The sequence below is a fragment of the Leucoraja erinacea genome, chromosome 50 (assembly GCF_028641065.1).
Source record: "Leucoraja erinacea ecotype New England chromosome 50, Leri_hhj_1, whole genome shotgun sequence".
Classification (NCBI taxonomy): Eukaryota; Metazoa; Chordata; class Chondrichthyes; order Rajiformes; family Rajidae; genus Leucoraja; species Leucoraja erinaceus.
Genome location: NC_073426.1, coordinates 99,437 through 117,435, shown reverse-complemented (window position 1 = coordinate 117,435; position 17,999 = coordinate 99,437). Strand labels below are relative to the sequence as shown.

The following is a 17,999-nucleotide window of genomic DNA, read 5'->3' as shown; positions in this document are numbered from 1 at the left end:
ATTTTGCCAGCAGCGGTACAATCAAAAAAAGAACACACGTACACAATAAAAATGTAATGCAAATTACACATCTTCTTACACTTCTTACACATAGAACAATAATTCCTGGTCCTAAAGCCTCATTTCCTATGAGGAGATTATGTGTAGCCCCCTCTCAAGTTATACAAGCTAAATATTGCTTCATGTAAACTCTATGAGCTTCACGTAAACATGGAATTTCACTGCACATTGGTGTATATGTCAATGAACTTATCTAAATCCAAATCTGAAGCTCAAATCAGAGAAGAAGTAGATATCAAAAGAAGAAAGATATGGTATTGGACAACAACTTTCAAAAAGTGATTGGGAGAGGCTGTTTACAGATAAAGCAAGTGAGAGGCTTTTAAAACTGAGTTGAAATTTCAGGCCCAGCATGTTCCAATTAGAGTGAAGGGCAAGACTGGTTGGGGTAGGAAACCCTGGATGATGAGAGAAATTGAGGCTCTCATCAAGAAAATGGGGCAGGGGTCAGGTGTAAGCGGCTTGGATCAAGGTAATCCCTTGAGAGCCACCTTGTCTACGTCGACCATCAAGTACTCATCCATTTGCCAGATTGCAGGGCAACATGGAAGTAAAGAGACAAGGAATAGGATAGTCATGACTATTCTGCTGGCACGGAATCAAACTACCTCCTCCATTGTTGCAATACAGAAAAGTACTAGTTTCCATGATGAAATACATCATGTGGAGAGATCAGAGAATTTGGAATAGAGGACTTTTATTGGTTTTCAAAATAACGCATTTTTTTTCTTTAATTTCACTGGCAGAAGCCAAGTAACTAAAATACACATAGAACATAGAACAGTACAGCACCGGAACCGGCCCTTGTCGATAATGTCTGTGTCGACCAGGAGGCCAAGACCATTTCCTATCTGTCTACACACAATCCTTATCCCTGCATGTCCATGTGCCTATCTAAAAGTCTCTTAAATGCCACTATGGTATATGCCTCCACCACCACTACCGGCAGTGTGTTCCAGGCACTCACCACCCACTCTGGAAAAATCTTGCCCGGCACGTCCTCTTTAAACTTTGTCACTTTCACCTTAATGCTCTGCTCTCTAGTATTTGATATTTGCATCCTGGGAAAAAAGTTCTGACTATCTAAACTTCTCATAATTGTATATACTTCTATCAGGTTCCCCCTCAGTCTAAGTCCATCCTACCTCTCCTTGTAGCTAATATACTCTAAACCAGGCATCATTCTGGTAAACCTCCTCTGCATCCGCTCCAAAGCCTCCACATCCTTCATGTATTGTGGTAACTATAGCTTCATGCAATACTCCAAATGCAGGCTAACCAAAGCCCTAAGAAGCTGCATTATGACTTCCTGACTCTTATGCTCAATGCCCCGACCTCATTCACCGCTCCATCTACTTGTGTTGCCACTTTCAGTGAGTTTTGGACTTGAACACTAAGATCCCTCTGTACACCAGTGCTGTTAAGGGTCTTATCATTGTCTTCCCCTAACATTTGACCTCCCAAAGAGCAAGATCTCATGCATCTGCCATTTCCCTGCCCATGTCTGCAGCCTAAGTATATCCTGCTGTATACTTTGACAGCCTTCCTCACAGTCTGCAACCCAGCAATCTTGGTGTAATTTACAAACTAACTCACCACCCCATGTATCCTAACAACAGATCCCTGCGGAACTCTATTGGTCACAGACCTCCAGCCTGAATATTATCCTTCTACCACAACTCACTGTCTTCTATTAGTAAGCTAGTTATGAATCCATACGACAAGCCATTGTCAATTTATTGAATCTTCTGGATCAGCTGACCACGGGTGACTTTATCAAATATCTTACATTTTACAGATAATGTGTTCATTTGTGTATAGGTCAGTCTTTGCATAGAATGCAACTGAAGAAAATCTCTTTTCAGCTCATTGAAATGTACACACATACACTAGAAAACAGTATACATTGTCTGATGGTAATTAGGATCAAAATGTGCTTCATTTCTGAGCTCTCCTAATGTATTAGAATTGAAGTCAGTACCTACGGAAGGTGCATAGCCATTGAATCTGCCTGAGTCCACTGCTTCCTTCATGGCCTGCAGAATCTTTTCATTCGCGGGAAGATTCCCAAACACAGTGGGATCACCTTTAAACAAAAGTTAGTAGATTATTCATCAATTCCAGACTCAAGAGGGATACCCCTAAACATTAATCATTAATATTGTTTTATTCCGAATTAAGTCAAGTCACATTTATTTATATAGCACATTTAAAAAAACAACTCTAGTTGGCCAAAGTGCTTTACATTTGTTATAAGAATAGTATAAACAAACAAACCACATACATATTGAATGGCGGTGCAGGCTCGAAGGGCCGAATGGCCTACTCCTGCACCTAATTTCTATGTTTCTATATACATATAGTCCTCGCTCAGTGGATGTCAGAAAAGGCTTGGGAGTATAGATAAGATTAAGAATTAAACCCTTGGGTTTGGGAAACAGCTAGCCACCATTGCTGGAGACTTGTACAGAGTGTCAACATAGCATGGACTATGTGGGCTCCTCCTCCCAACAAGAACTCCAATACCAATCCCAACTCCACTCTCTTCACCTGTAACCACAAACCCAAGTCCAACATGTTCGCCCCACCAGGAACTGAACGCCAAACCATGGTCCTTCCTGGCATTTGTAACTACAACCACCAAACCCTAGCACAACCAGGAAATCAAACTCAAGCCCGACTCTCTGGTTGACTCCACTTCACAGCAATCTCACCTCCTTCCTGCATACCCCCCCTCCCCCTTCCCTATATCCCCAAAGGGAGCAGAACGGAATCAGGTTTGGAACTGTTTGCACTGTCAGGAGCACAGTTACATTAACCCTTTTCAAATCTGAGTGAAATCTTTAAAACTCCATAACTCTCATTTCATTTCTGATGAATTGGACTGTGGAGGTCTGCTCAGCATTGAGCACAGTATTCGCTATATGCAGTTCCATATTGATTAGATTTCACTCACTACATTGTTTGTTCCCCAATCTGAACTGAGGTCAATAGACAATAGGTGCAGGAGTAGGCTATTCGGCCTTTCGAGCCAGCACCGCCATTCAATGTGATCATGGCTGATCATCCACAATCAGTACCCCGTTTCTGCCTTCTCCGTATGTACCCTGACTCCGTTATTTTTAAGAGCCCTATCTAGCTCTCTCTTGAAAGCGTCCAGAGAACTTAGGATAGGATAACCCTGCTTAGGATAACCCTGAAGCAGAGAATTCCACAGACTCACCACTCTCTGTGAGAAAAAGTGTTTCCTTGTCTCCGTTCTAAATGACTTAGTCTTTATTCTTAAACTGTGGTCCCTGGTTCTGGTCTCCCCCAACATTGGGAACATGTTTCCTGCCTCTAGCATGTCCAAACCTTTAACAATCTTATATGTTTCAATGAGATATCCTCTCATCCTTCTAAACTCCAGAGTGTACAAGCCCAGCTACTCCATTCTCTCAGCATATGACAGTCCCGCCATCCCGGGAATTAACCTTGTAAACCTATGCTGCATTCTCTCAATAGCAAGAATGTCCTTCCTCAAATTAGGGGACCAAAACTGCACACAATACTCCAGGTATGGTCTCACTAGGGCTCTATACAACTGCAGAAGGACCTCTTTGCTCCTATATTCGATTCCTCTTCAAAATGGTCAAAATGAAAAATGAGCAAAGGTCCCATCATTGTGTGGAAGCAATACTCTTACAAAGTGGACTAGTTGCTTGTTTCCTCTTACCAATAGACAGGGTAATCATGGTTTTCTCAGGATTTGGCTTGATCTTCATGTTATCCACAATGGCACGTATTGGGTTGAAAGTGCGTTTGGACATTTCAGAGGCCCGAATATTCCACTTGGTATAGCGTGATTTTAACCTCTCGGAGTACGTGAAACCACTGCTACTCAGGATGGAATCGAGGATCATCAAACTGTCACTGGCCATTTCACTGGGGAGTAACAATTAGATAACAGATTTCAGAAGAACAACAGTACAAAGTGAGGGACGAGATGATTGGGAGTGATCAAAGTAGGGGATGAGATCATGGTGAACATATGGTGGAATTAGAGAATGAATGGGGAATGAAGGGAGAGAGGGATGGAGAAAGTTCATGAAGGAGAAGTTCCTTGATATGGGAAGGTTCAAACATCTTTGGCTGTCCCACCGGCTTTTAAAAATCAAAACCTTGCAAAGCAATTAGAATTGTTAAACGCTTTGAAACAACAGTTCTTTGACTATGACTTATCTTTCAGACTACACAGATTGGGTACCTGAGAGAGGGAAAGTTGAGATGATGCCCGGCTAGAGGATGAAGTCCTGTGGGAGGATGAGTTGCTTTAGAAGGATGAGTGCTGGTGCCGTTGAAGTGCTGAAGGGAAGAAGCGGAGAGCTTTAAAAGCGGATCGGGCTGGGCGGAGAGCTAACTCCCACGTCCATTGGTCTCAGAAGTGGGCTGTGTCAGGTCACTGACACCAAGCACAATTCCACCACTGACGTCTGGCATTTACTTTTCCAAAACTCTCCAACAAGAAAACGGACAAAACAAACAGAAATTAGTCAATAAAGGTAAACCTGAGTCAAGTGATGTGGAGAACACATTCGTACATCAATCCTGTGAGCAGCTGTGTAATGATCTGTCTGTTTATATGTCACTTGTTTGGTTTCTGCACTGCTTTACTTGGTCCAGAATCTCTAACCTTCCATTGTCAGGATTGTTTACACCTGGAGAAAGGTCCATTGTGCCTTGGTGGAGTCAGGGCAGGGGCTCACAAGGAGATAGTAACAATAAACTTGAGCTTGGGGTTGAGACCGTGTCTTCCGGAGACCAGGCCAACAGATGCGCCAGCCCTTCTTGTCCCAGCTCGATCCTTGTCTCTACTCGTTCAAGCCCTTCAGCCTCATGCGGACAGACACCTCCAGCAGGTCACATGATCCCAAGTGCATCTCCAGAAGACTGACTCCGATCCTCATGGGCTTCACTGTTTTATAGGTCATCAGACCTGTGGCGCAAAACAATATGGGGGGGGGGGGGGGGGGGGGGGACTTTACTTTAGTCAAAGCTGTCAATGAAGGCACTTCTTTATATGCTGCTCTTACTCTACAATGAGATTCTTTTAACGCTCGAGTCAAAGCTAGAATGTAGTCGGTCATCGCTGCATTCATATGATGGAAATTTATGACTTTCATTGCATTCTGGTTCCAAGGTGTTCTTAGGGGTCTATTAAACTATTTCAACTGGGCCCAGTCTAGATTTCCCTGCAGGCGTGACTCGCATCTAAAATAAAGCTGTGGGAAGTAATTTAATCCAACCAATTCCAGTCTTCACCTTCAATTTAGCCAATTTAGTTTTAAGGGTCTGATTTGCCCTTTCTACATGTCCAGCAGCCTGCGGTCGATAAGCACAGTGTAATTGCTGCTGGATGCCCAACTGTTCGCAAATTTTTTTATTAATCAGCCCAATAAAATGTGGACCATTATCTGAACTAAGCCGAATAGGGGATGCCGCATCTAGGGACAATTTCTTTCATTAACACCTTGACAACAGTAGCCACTTTATTATCAAGGGTTGGATAGGCTTCGATCCACTGGCAGAATGCATCGACTATGATAAGTACATATCTATAACCCTGGCATTGTTCCAATTCGATATAATCCATCTGCAAAGTTTCAAACGGACCCATAGGCAATGGTGAATTTCCCTCTTCACATCTTACTCCTTTTCCTGGATTGTACTTCTGATAGATTAGGCAACTGCTACTCACTTTTTGAGATAATGATTGTCTTGGGTGGCATCAAGTAGCCAAAAGAGTGTCTCCTACTGCTCTTGCACTGCGAAGAGTTGCATAGTGCATGCTGCTAGTAAACATAGAAACATAGAAACATAGAAATTAGGTGTAGGCCTGCACCATTCGCCATTCAATATGATCATGGCTGATCATCCAACTCAGTATCCCGTACCTGCCTTCTCTCCATACCCTCTGATCCCCTTGGCCACAAGGGCCACATCTAACTCCCTCTTAAATATAGCCAATGAACTGGCCTCAACTACCCTCTGTGGCAGAGAGTTCCAGAGATTCACCACTCTCTGTGTGAAAAAAAGTTCTCCTCATCTCGGTTTTAAAGGATTTCCCCCTTATCCTTAAGCTGTGACCCCTTGTCCTGGACTTCCCCAACATCGGGAACAATCTTCCTGCATCTAGCCTGTCCAACCCCTCAAGAATTTTATAAGTTTCTATAAGATCCCCTCTCAATCTCCTAAACTCTAGAGAGTATAAACCAAGTCTATCCAGTCTTTCTTCATAAGACAGTCCTGACATCCCAGGAATCAGTCTGGTGAACCTTCTCTGCACTCCCTCTATGGCAATAATGTCCCTCCTCAGATTTGGAGACCAAAACTGCACGCAATACTCCAGGTGTGGTCTCACCAAGACCCTATACAACTGCAGTAGAACCTCCCTGCTCCTATACTCAAATCCTCTTGCTATGAAAGCCAACATGCCATTCGCTTTCTTTACTGCCTGCTGCACCTGCATGCCTACCTTCAATGACTGGTGTACCATGACACCCAGGTCTCGCTGCATCTCCCCCTTTCCCAATCGGCCACCGTTTAGATAATAATCTGCTTTCCCGTTTTTGCCACCAAAATGGATAACCTCACATTTATCCACATTAAACTGCATCTGCCAAACATTTGCCCACTCACCCAGCCTATCCAAGTCACCTTGCAGTCTCCTAGCATCCTCCTCACACCTAACACTGCCCCCCAGCTTAGTGTCATCCGCAAACTTGGAGATATTGCCTTCAATTCCCTCATCCAGATCATTAATATATATTGTAAATAGCTGGGGTCCCAGTACTGAGCCTTGCGGTACCCCACTAGTCACTGCCTGCCATTGTGAAAAGGACCCGTTTACTCCTACTCTTTGCTTCCTGTTTGCCAGCCAGTTCTCTATCCACATCAATACTGAACCCCCAATGCCATGTGCTTTAAGTTTGTATACTAATCTCTTATGTGGGACCTTGTCGAAAGCCTTCTGGAAGTCCAGATACACCACATCCACTGGTTCTCCCCTATCCACGCTACTAGTTACATCCTCGAAAAATTCTATAAGATTCGTCAGACATGATTTACCTTTCGTAAATCCATGCTGACTTTGTCCAATGATTTCACCACTTTCTAAATGTGCTGCTATCCCATCTTTAATAACTGACTCTAGCAGTTTCCCCACTACCGATGTTAGGCTAACTGGTCTGTAATTCCCCGTTTTCTCTCTCCCTCCCTTCTTAAAAAGTGGGGTTACGTTTGCTACCCGCCAATCCTCTGGAACTACTCCAGAATCTAAAGAGTTTTGAAAGATTATTACTAATGCATCCACTATTTCTGGAGCTACTTCCTTAAGTACTCTGGGATGCAGCCTATCTGGCCCTGGGGATTTATCGGCCTTTAATCCATTCAATTTACCCAACACCACTTCCCGACTAACCTGGATTTCACTCAATTCCTCCACCTCCTTTGACCCGCGGGCCCCTGCTATTTCCGGCAGATCATTTATGTCTTCCTTAGTGAAGACGGAACCAAAGTAGTTATTCAATTGGTCCGCCATATCCTGGTTCCCCATGATCAACTCACCTGTTTCTGACTGCAAGGGACCTACATTTGTTTTAACTAATCTCTTTCTTTTCACATATCTATAAAAACTTTTGCAGTCAGTTTTTATGTTCACTGCCAGTTTTCTTTCATAATCCATTTTTCCTTTTCTAATTAAGCCCTTCATCCTCCTCTGCTGGTCTCTGAATTTCTCCCAGTCCTCCGGTATGCTGCTTTTTCTGGCTAGTTTGTACGCATCATCCTTTGCTTTGATACTATCCCTGATTTCCCTTGTTATCCATGGATGCACTACCTTCCCTGATTTATTCTTTTGCCAAACTGGGATGAACAATTTTTGTAGTTCATCCATGCAGTCTTTAAATGCCTTCCAGTCATGTCCCGCTCCTAACTGCTCTTCTGGGGGTGAGGCAAGAAAAGATGCTGGGTTAATTAATGTACAATGCCTAAATTGAAGTTTTGGATTATTTAATAAGTAAATTTTGTATTTAATCTGGCGAGCCATTGTTTGGTGCTGCGTCTGTAATTGTCCCAACAATGCTGCTCTTCACTATAATTTCCTGTTGTAGGGTCAGATTTACATATAAACATAGAAAATAGGTGCAGGAGGAGGCCATTCGGCCCTTCAGGCCAGCACCGCCATTCATTGTGATCGTCCCCTATCAATACCCCGTGCCTACTTTCTCCCCATATCCCTTGACTCCACTAGCCCCTAGAGCTCTATCTAACTCTCTCTTAAATCCATCCAGTGACTTGCCCTCCACTGCCCTCTGTGGCAGGGAATTCCATAAATTCACAACTCTCTGGGTGAAAAAGTTTTTTCCCACCTCAGTCTTAAATGACCTCCTCTTTATTCTAAGACTGTGGCCCCTGGTTCTGGACTCGCCCAACATTGGGAACATTTTTCCTGCATCTAGCTTGTCCAGTCCTTTTAGAATTATATGTTTCTATAAGAACACCCCTCATCCTTCTAAACTCCAATGAATACAAGCCTAGTCTTTTCAATCTTTCCTCATATGACAGTCCCACCATCCCAGGGATCAATCTCGTAAATTTGTTGCAGACTCAGAACTCCCGTGGATTTTGAAGCAACAGCAACAAAGAGAAGCAGGATAAAGCACTGATTGGCTCTAGCCCGAGTGGTAGGAGAGTTAGAAATGATTCAGAGGGGCAAAACAGTTTAAAACTGAGGAATTTGGTTTGTAAATTGGTAAATTAGGCAAGTTATCAGTCAAAATAAGCAGGACGGCTCTTAGGGAGCTGCAGTGAGGGAGCGGCCTTGTGAGGGAAGTGCCCTGTGAGAAAAGTGCGAGTCTTTGGCTCGAGAGTCTTCGGCGAGGAGGCTGAGTAGAGGAGGCTACGCAAAATGCTGGAGAGGGAGAGACAAAAGAAGGAGATGTCAAGCAAACTGATTCAGTGCGAAGCTTGCAGTATGTGGGTATTGTGTACAGGCCACCTAACAGTAGTAGTGAAGTTGGAGATGGTATCAAACAGGAAATTAGAAATGCGTGCGACAAAGGCAAAACAGTTATAATGGATGACTTCAATCTACATATAGATTGGGTGAATCAAATTGGCAGGGGTGCTGAGGAAGAGGATTTCTTGGAATGTATGCGGGATAGTTATCTAAATCAACATGTAGAGGAACCAACGAGAGAGCAGGCTATTTTAGACTGGGTATTGAGTAATGAGGAAGAGTTAGTTAGCAATCTTGTTGTACGTGCCCCCTTGGGCAAGAGTGGCCATAATATGATTGAGTTCTTCATTAGGATGGAGAGTGACATTGTTAATTCAGAAACAATGGTTCTGAACTTAAAGAAAGGTAACTTTGAGGGTATGAGACGTGAATTGGCCAAGATTGACTGGCAATTAATTCTAAAAGGGTTGACGGTGGATATGCAATGGAAGACATTTAAAGGCTGAATGGATGAACTAAAAAATTGTTCATACCAGTTTGGCAAAAGAATAAATCAGGGAAGGTAGTACATCCATGGATAACAAGGGAAATCAGGGATAGTATCAAAGCGAAGGATGATGCGTACAAATTAGCCAGAAAAAGCAGCATACCGGAGGACTGGGAGAAATTCAAAGACCAGCAGAGGAGGACAAAGGGCTTAATTAGGAAAGGGAAAATGGATTATGAAAGAAAACTGGCAGGGAACATAAAAACTGACTGCAAAGGTTTTTATTGATATGTGAAAAGAAAGAGATTAGTTAAAACAAATGTAGGTCCCTTGCAGTCAGAAACAGGTGAGTTGATCATGGGGAACAAGGATATGGCGGACCAATTGAATAACTACTTTGGTTCCGTCTTCACTAAGGAAGACATAAATAATTTGCCGGAAATAGCAGGGGACCGCGGGTCAAAGGAGTTGGAGGAATTGAGTGAAATCCAGGTTAGCCGGGAAATGGTGTTGGGTAAATTGAATGGATTAAAGGCCGATAAATCCCCAGGGCCAGATAGGCTGCATCCCAGAGTACTTAAGGAAGTAGCTCCAGAAATAATGGATGTATTAGTAATAATCTTTCAAAACTCTTTAGATTCTGGAGTAGTTCCTGAAGATTGGCGGGTAGCAAACGTAACCCTACTTTTTAAGAAGGGAGGGAGAGAGAAAATGGGCAATTACAGACCAGTTAGTCTAACATCGGTAGTGGGGAAACTGCTAGAGTCAGTTATTAAAGATGGGATAGCAGCACATTTGGAAAGTGGTGAAATCATTGGACAAAGTCAGCATGGATTTACGAAAGGTAAATCATGTCTGACGAATCTTATAGAATTTTTCGAGGATGTAACTAGTAGCGTGTATAGGGGAGAACCAGTGGATGTGGTGTATCTGGACTTCCAGAAGGCTTTTGACAAGGTCCCACATAAGAGATTAGTATACAAACTTAAAGCACAAGGCATTGGCGGTTCAGTATTGATGTGGATAGAGAACTGGCTGGCAAACAGGAAGCAAAGAGTAGGAGTAAACGGGTCCTTTTCACAATGGCAGGCAGTGACCAGTGGGGTACCGCAAGGCTCAGTGCTGGGACCCCAGCTATTTGCAATATGTATTAATGATCTGGATGAGGGAATGGAAGGCAATATCTCCAAGTTTGCGGATGACACTAAGCTGGGGGGCAGTGTTAGCTGTGAGGAGGATGCTAGGAGACTGCAAGGTGACTTGGATAGGCTGGGTGAGTGGGCAAATGTTTGGCAGATGCAGTATAATGTGGATCAATGTGAGGTTATCCATTTTGGTGGCAAAAACGGGAAAGCAGACTATTATCTAAATGGTGGCCGATTGGGAAAGGGGGAGATAAAGCGAGACCTGGGTGTCATGGTACACCAGTCATTGAAAGTAGGCATGCAGGTGCAGCAGGCAGTGAAGAAAGTGAATGGTATGTTAGCTTTCATTGCAAAAGGATTTGAGTATAGGAGCAGGGAGGTTCTACTGCAGTTGTACAGGGTCTTGGTGAGACCACACCTGGAGTATTGCGTACAGTTTTGGTCTCCAAATCTGAGGAAGGACATTATTGCCATAGAGGGAGTGCAGAGATGGTTCACCAGACTGATTCCTGGGATGTCAGGACTGTCTTATGAAGAAAGACTGGATAAACTTGGTTTATACTCTCTAGAATTTAGGAGATTGAGAGGGGATCTTATAGAAACTTACAAAATTCTTAAGGGGTTGGACAGGCTAGATGCAGGAAGATTGTTCCCGATGTTAGGGAAGTCCAGGACAAGGGGTCACAGCTTAAGGATAAGGGGAAAATCCTTTAAAACCGAGATGAGAATAACTTTTTTCACACAGAGAGTGGTGAATCTCTGGAACTTTCTGCCACAGAGGGTCGTCGAGGCCAGTTCATTGGCTATATTTAAGAGGGAGTTAGATGTGGCCCTTGTGGCTAAGGTGTGGAGAGAAGGCAGGTACGGGATACTGAGTTGGATGATCAGCCATGATCATATTGAATGGCGGTGCAGGCTCGAAGGGTCGAATGGCCTACTCCTGCACCTAATTTCTATGTTTCTATGTTTCTATGTGGGAGGTCAAGGACACTGCTGGTGCCTCTGGCTGCTGAGAAGTGCATCCAGGTACAGCCCCTGAAGGACCGTGTTGGGGAACTGGAGAAGCAAGTGGATGACCTCAGGTTTGTCTGAGAAACTGAGTTGTTCCTCGACAAGTCCTACAGTAAGATTGTTACACCTAAGGTACTGGAAGAGAGAAGGTAGGTGACGGTGAGAAAGGGAGGGAAACATGGAATGCAAAGGACCCCGGGTGTTGTACCTCTTGTGAACAGGTTCACCCACTTAGAAGTTGTCGGGACAGAAGACGTTATCACACTGAGCGGCGGACTGGCTTGCGAAGCAAAAAGTGCTGTTGAGCCAAAACCAAAGAGACCAACGTCAGGCAACGCCATTGTAGTTGGAGACTCCGTTGTGAGAGTTACGGACAGGGGTTTCTGCAGGAACAGACGGGATTCAAGGATGGTGTGCTGCCTCCCTGGTGCCAGGGAAGGTGAACAGCATGTCGGCACAAACGATGTCGGAAAGAAGGGGATGAATATTCTGCAGTGTGACTTTAGAGAGCTCCGAAAAATGCTGAAAAGCAGGACCTCCAGGGTTGTTATCTCCGGTTTGCTTCCAGTTCCTCGTGCTGGCGAGAGCAGGAACAGGGAGATACCGGACCTGAACGTGTGGCTGAGGAACTGGTGCAGGGGGCAGGGATTTAGATTCTTAGACCACTGAGATCTGTTTTGGAGTATGGGGGAACTGTACAAAAGGGATGGATTGCATCTTAACAGGTTGGGGACTAGCAATCTGGCAGGCAGGTTTTCCACTGTTACACGGGTGGTTTTAAACGGAATAAGGGGGGAGGGTATTAATAGTGGAGTAGCAAGATGGATTCAACAGTGGCTGAATCGGAGATGCCAGAGAGTAATGGTGGATAACTGTTTATCAGGTTGGAGGCCAGTGACTAGTGACTCAGAGATCTTTGTTGGGTCCACTATTGTTTGTCATATACATCAATGATCTGGATGATGGTGTGGTAAATTTAATTAGTAAGTATGCAGATGATACTAAGATAGGTGGGGTTGTGGATAATGAAGTACATTGTCAATGTCTACAGAGAGATTTAGGCCATTTGGAAGAGTGGGCTGAAAGATGGCAGATGGAGTTTAATGCTGATAAGTATAGCCAGGATGTTTAGGCACTAAAAACTCTGAAATAGGCAGGCAAAAAGGCATAATAAAATTGCAAAAAGGCATGAAAAAGGCACATTGACAAAAAAAGGCATAACAAGGCATGTATTTCCATCCCCAAAATATGATTAAAAATGATAATATAAATGTATTCTACATTAAATGACCAAAGTTGCCTGGTTGCACCTAATTACAAGCAATTGTTTCAAATTATCTGGTGTCAAATTATGCCGCCTCTCAGACAGAATATGTTTCAGTTGTGAAAAACTTATTTCTACCTCAGCTGAGGTCACTGGTGTATACCCAAAACAAGCTACAGACTTTATATTCATGTCAATATATTGTGCATTACAGCTACCTTTGAGAACTTTAGCTATGTTTTGTATTTCTTCAAGATCTTTGTCAGCTAAAATCACTCTCTCACATGTTCCTTGTATATCTTTACCTACATCATCAGGAATTATACGCATATCGTCAGTTACTTTGTTGAAAACCTGCAAGTTATTCACTAATGTTTTGCCACATTTCTCAAGGGAAGTGATAGCTTGTGGGAAGTTTGCAAAATTGCAAGCAATAAACACAAGATCGCGGTGGAGGAACTTTTTCTGCATGATTTCACTGACCAACCTGACTGCAGCAGATTCTTCTTCAAAACAGTTGACAAATTATTTTATGTTTTCAAAATTTGCAGCATAGTAGAGTACAGCAGAGAGCCATGTACCCCACCTTGTCAGAACGGGCTGAGGAATATATGTTCCTCTGTGTATTTCTTTTAAAAAAAACTCTGAGATTTGTTTTCCAATTTCCAAATGGAATTCTAGCATCAATGAATGCCTTGCACAGACCACTCGAAAACTCAGATTTGCGACTGGAGCCAGCAGTAAATGTAGTGAGGTGAGTGAGTAAATGTAGTTGGGTATTTCGCTTGTGTAGTCTACACCCCAGCGATATCAACATTGACTTCTCTAATTTTAGATAGCCCTTGTCTTCTCCCTCCTCCCCCTCACTCTTTCCAGCTCTCCTTCTAGTCCTACTGTCGCTGCCTCTTCCTTTCTTTTTCCCAACTCCCTCCACCCCCCACATCAGTCTGAAGAAGGGTCTCGACCAGACACGTCACCTATTCCTTCTCTCCGTAGATGCTGCCTCACCTGCTGAGTTCCTCCAGCATTTTTGTCTACCTACGATTTTTCCAGCATCTGCAGTTCATTCTTAAATAGATCTTGGAGAGGACTGAACCAGCGGGCAGCAGCATGAACGAATGAATGACCGACAGTGGCGCCCCCGGTTTCGCCCCGGTGATGGAAATTTTCTTGTAAGTTATACTATGTTAATATGTTAATAATAACAACATTAATATTCATATGATAACATAGAAAAAGTAATTGAAATTGACGGTGGCAGCGACCCGACTTCGGAGTTTCGGCCCAGTAGACGACATCGTCAGGAGCTCGCAGGTCACAGGTTGGTGACCTGTTTTTCTGGAGCTCCCGCGGCAACAGCTTCTTCCGCTGGACTGGAAGGCAGCAGCTTCGACCACCCTGGGCCACGGAGATTGAACCGGCCCTTTCGCGTAGCACGGTCGAGCCGCGGGACTAAAGCACCATCACCCGGTGGGGGTCACAACATCGGAGGCCTGGATCGCCTCAACGCAGAGGGAGAACAAGGAGGGAAGAGACAAAGACTTAAGATTTTTGCCTTCCATCACAGTGAGGAGGTGTCTGGTGAACTCACTGTGGTAGATGTTAAATTTGTGTTTATTGTGTGTTTTGTTACTTTATTATATGTATGACTGCGAGGCAACAACATTTTGTTCAGACCGAAAGGTCTGAATGACAATAAAGTTTCCAAGATCCAAGAAATCACGGTACAACTAGAGAAAATAGCACGACCTTTGAGCAAAACGGCAAAAAAAAGGCTGAGTTAGGCACTCGTGAAAAAGGCATTAACCTGGTGAAATCATCAAAAAAGGCATGAAAAGGCACATGGCATTTATGGCAAAATCCTGGCTCTGCTGATAATGTGAGGTGCTACATCAGGACAAATCAAAATAGGACGTACATGGTAAATGGTAGCAAATTGAGGAATGCAGTTGAACAGAGGTGTAAAGGAGTTAAGTCTGACACACTGAAACCTTTACTGAGGCACATAGACACATAGAAATTAGGTGCAGGAGTAGGCCATTCGGCCCCCTTGAGCCTGCACCGCCATTCAATATGATCATGGCTGATCATCCAACTCAGTATCCCGTACCTGCCTTCTCTCCATACCCTCTGATCCCCTTAGCCACAAGGGCCACATCTAACTCCCTCTTAAATATAGCCAATGAACTGGCCTCAACTACTGTCTGTGGCAGAGAGTTCCAGAGATTCACCACTCTCTGTGTGAAAAAAGTTCTTCTCATCTCGGTTTTAAAGGATTTCCCCCTNATCCTTAAGCTGTGACCCCTTGTCCTGGACTTCCCCNNCATCGGGAACAATCTTCCTGCATCTAGCCTGTCCAACCCCTTAAGAATTTTGTAAGTTTCTATAAGATCCCCTCTCAATCTCCTAAATTCTAGAGAACATAAACCAAGTCTATCCAGTCTTTCTTCATAAGACAGTCCTGACATCCCAGGAATCAGCACACAGCCCTGAGGAACGCCGGTGTTCAGGGTGAGGGTTGAAGAGGTGTGCTTGTCTAACCTCACAGACTGGGGTCTGTTGGTTAGAAAGTCCAGCATCCAGTTGCAGAGGGAGGGGTCGATGCCCAGGTTACCGAGTTTGGTGATCAGTTTTGATGGAATAATGGTGTTGAATCCTGAGCTGTAATCGATGAACAGCATTCTTACATAAGTGTCTCTGTTGTCAAGGTGGGAGAGGGCGGAGTGAAGTGCCGTTGAGATGGCATCCTCCGTACTCCTGTTCTTGCGGTAGGCAAACTGATAGGGATCCAGTGTGGGGGGTAGGCAGCTTTTGAGGTGTGCCAGGACCAGCCTCTCGAAGCACTTGGTGATGATGGGGGTAAGTGCAACTGGGCGGAAGTCATTGAGGCTTGCCGCAGTGGAGTGTTTTGGCACTGGCACGATGGAGGTGGCTTTAAGGCAAGTGGGGACAACTGCTTGGGCAAGTGACAGGTTGAAGATGTCAGTCCAGACGTCTGTCAGCTGCGCAGCACAGGCACTGAGCACGCGCCCGGGGATGCCGTCAGGGCCAGCAGCCTTACGTGCATTAGTCCTACTCAGTGCCACGTACACGTCGTAGGGGGTGAGTGTGAGGGGTTGGTGATCGGCAGGTAGCACAGCCTTGATGGCTGTCTCTAGATTGTCCCTGTCGAAGCGGCCATAGAAGTGATTAAGCTCCTCAAGGAAGGAGGCGTCGCTGGATGTGGGGGTGATGTTGGAGGGTCTGTAGTCCGTGATGGCCTGGATGCCTTGCCACATGCGTTGGGGGTCGGAGTTGTTGTTGAAGTGCTCCTCAATCCTGAGCTTATGGCAGTGCTTGGCCTTCCTGATGCCCCTCTTCAGGTTAGCCCTGGATGAACTGTAGGCTCGAGCATCGCCTGACCTGAAAGCGGTGTCCCGTGCTTTCAGCAGTAGCCTGACCTCGCTGTTCATCCATGGCTTCTGATTCGGGTATATGGTCACCTGTTTGAGGGAGGTGACACTATTGATGGTGGAGTTTATAAAGTCCAGAACAGAGGATGTATAGGAATCAATGTCCGTGTGAGAGTCAAGGGTGGCCTGGGCTGCAAACGCCTTACAGTCAGTGTTTCCAAAACACTGCTGAAGTGTGAAGTCCGCTTCCTCTGACCAGACTTTAACTGTCCTTACAGTTGGTTTAACCCGTCTGATGAGTGGGGAGTACTTAGGGAGCAGGAACAATGAGACGTGATCAGACTGACCAAGGTGGGGGAGGGGGATGGCTTTGTAAGCTTCAGCCATGTTGGTGTAGACTTTGTCCAGTGTCTTGTCTACTCTAGTGGGGAAGGATACATGTTGGTGGAATTTGGGGAGTACAGTCTTCAGGTTGGAGTGATTGAAGTCACCCGCAACAATGAAGGCTGCCTCGGGGTTGTGAGTCTGTTGTTTGCTAATGGCAGTATGCAGCTCTTTCATTGCAAGCTTGGCATTAGCATCAGGAGGGATATAGGCTGCAGTCACAACAGTGGAGGTGAACTCTCTGGGCAGATAGAACGGTCTGCATCTAACCAAGAGGAATTCAAGGTTAGCTGAGCAGTGACTCTCGATGATGGTGGAGTCCGTGCACCATGCTTTGTTTACATAAATGCACAGACCCCCCCCTCTGGTCTTACCAGAGTCTGATGTCCTGTCCGCTCGGAGTAAATGACTCCCCGATAGCTGGATGGCGCTGTCAGGAACGTCAGTGTTGAGCCAAGTTTCAGTGAAGATCAAGATGTTGCAGTCCTTGATCCGGTTGTGGGAGGTGATCCTTAGCCGGAGTTCATCCATTTTGTTTGCCAGTGAGCGCACGTTGGCGAGGAAAAGGCTAGGAATCGCTGCCCTGTTTGGGGCTAGCTCTAACCTGGCCTTTAACCCACCTCTGCGTCCCCGGCGGTGTTTTCGTGCCCGTCGCCGTCTGTTGGTGCTTCTGGTGGGCCGAGCTGGCTTGGTGCGCGCTGGTGTTCTGCCGCTCCGTTGCTCCGCGTCTGCGTTACTCCGCAGGCGGTCTTCAGCCCCGCGGCTCTGCTGATGGTCTCCAGCCCCGGGGCTTACCTGGCGTTCTCCAGCTCCACGGGTCGGGTGGTGGTCTCCAGCTCCACGGGTCGGGTGGCGTTCTCCAGCTCCATGGGTCGGGTGGTGGTCTCCAGCTCCACGGGTCTCCAGCTCCACCACCTACTAGAGGAGGGGCAGTGCTGGACCTCCTGTTAGGAAATGAGACTGGACAGGTGGCGGAGGAATGCGTTGGGGAGCACTTCGGGTTCAGTGATCACAATACCATTAGTTTCAATATAATTATGGAGAGGGTCAGAACTGGACCTAGGGTTGAGATTTTTGATTGGAGAAAGGCTAACTTTGATGCGATGCGAGATGATTTAAAAGGAGTGAACTGGAACATTTTGCTTTATGGGAAAGATGTAGAAGAGAAATGGAGGACATTTTAAAGGGGAAATTTTAAGAGTACAGAATCTTTATGTTCCTGTTCGGTTGAAAGGAAACAGTAAAAATTGGAAAGAGC

At 45.2% G+C, this 17,999-nt stretch overlaps 1 protein-coding gene across 1 annotated transcript in view; it reads right to left on the bottom strand.

Annotated features, from left to right (window-relative positions):
* tat (tyrosine aminotransferase) overlaps positions 1-4,421 on the bottom strand; it is a 29,502-nt gene extending 25,081 nt beyond the window's left edge. The window contains exons 1-3 of the mRNA XM_055664937.1: positions 4,307-4,421; positions 3,776-3,984; positions 2,042-2,146 (exon numbers count right to left, since the gene is read on the bottom strand). Of these exons, the coding sequence (XP_055520912.1) occupies positions 2,042-2,146; positions 3,776-3,980 (310 nt within the window). The 5' untranslated portion in view covers positions 3,981-3,984; positions 4,307-4,421. The remainder of the gene's footprint in view (positions 1-2,041; positions 2,147-3,775; positions 3,985-4,306) is intronic.
* Between the last annotated feature and the right edge of the window lie 13,578 nt (positions 4,422-17,999).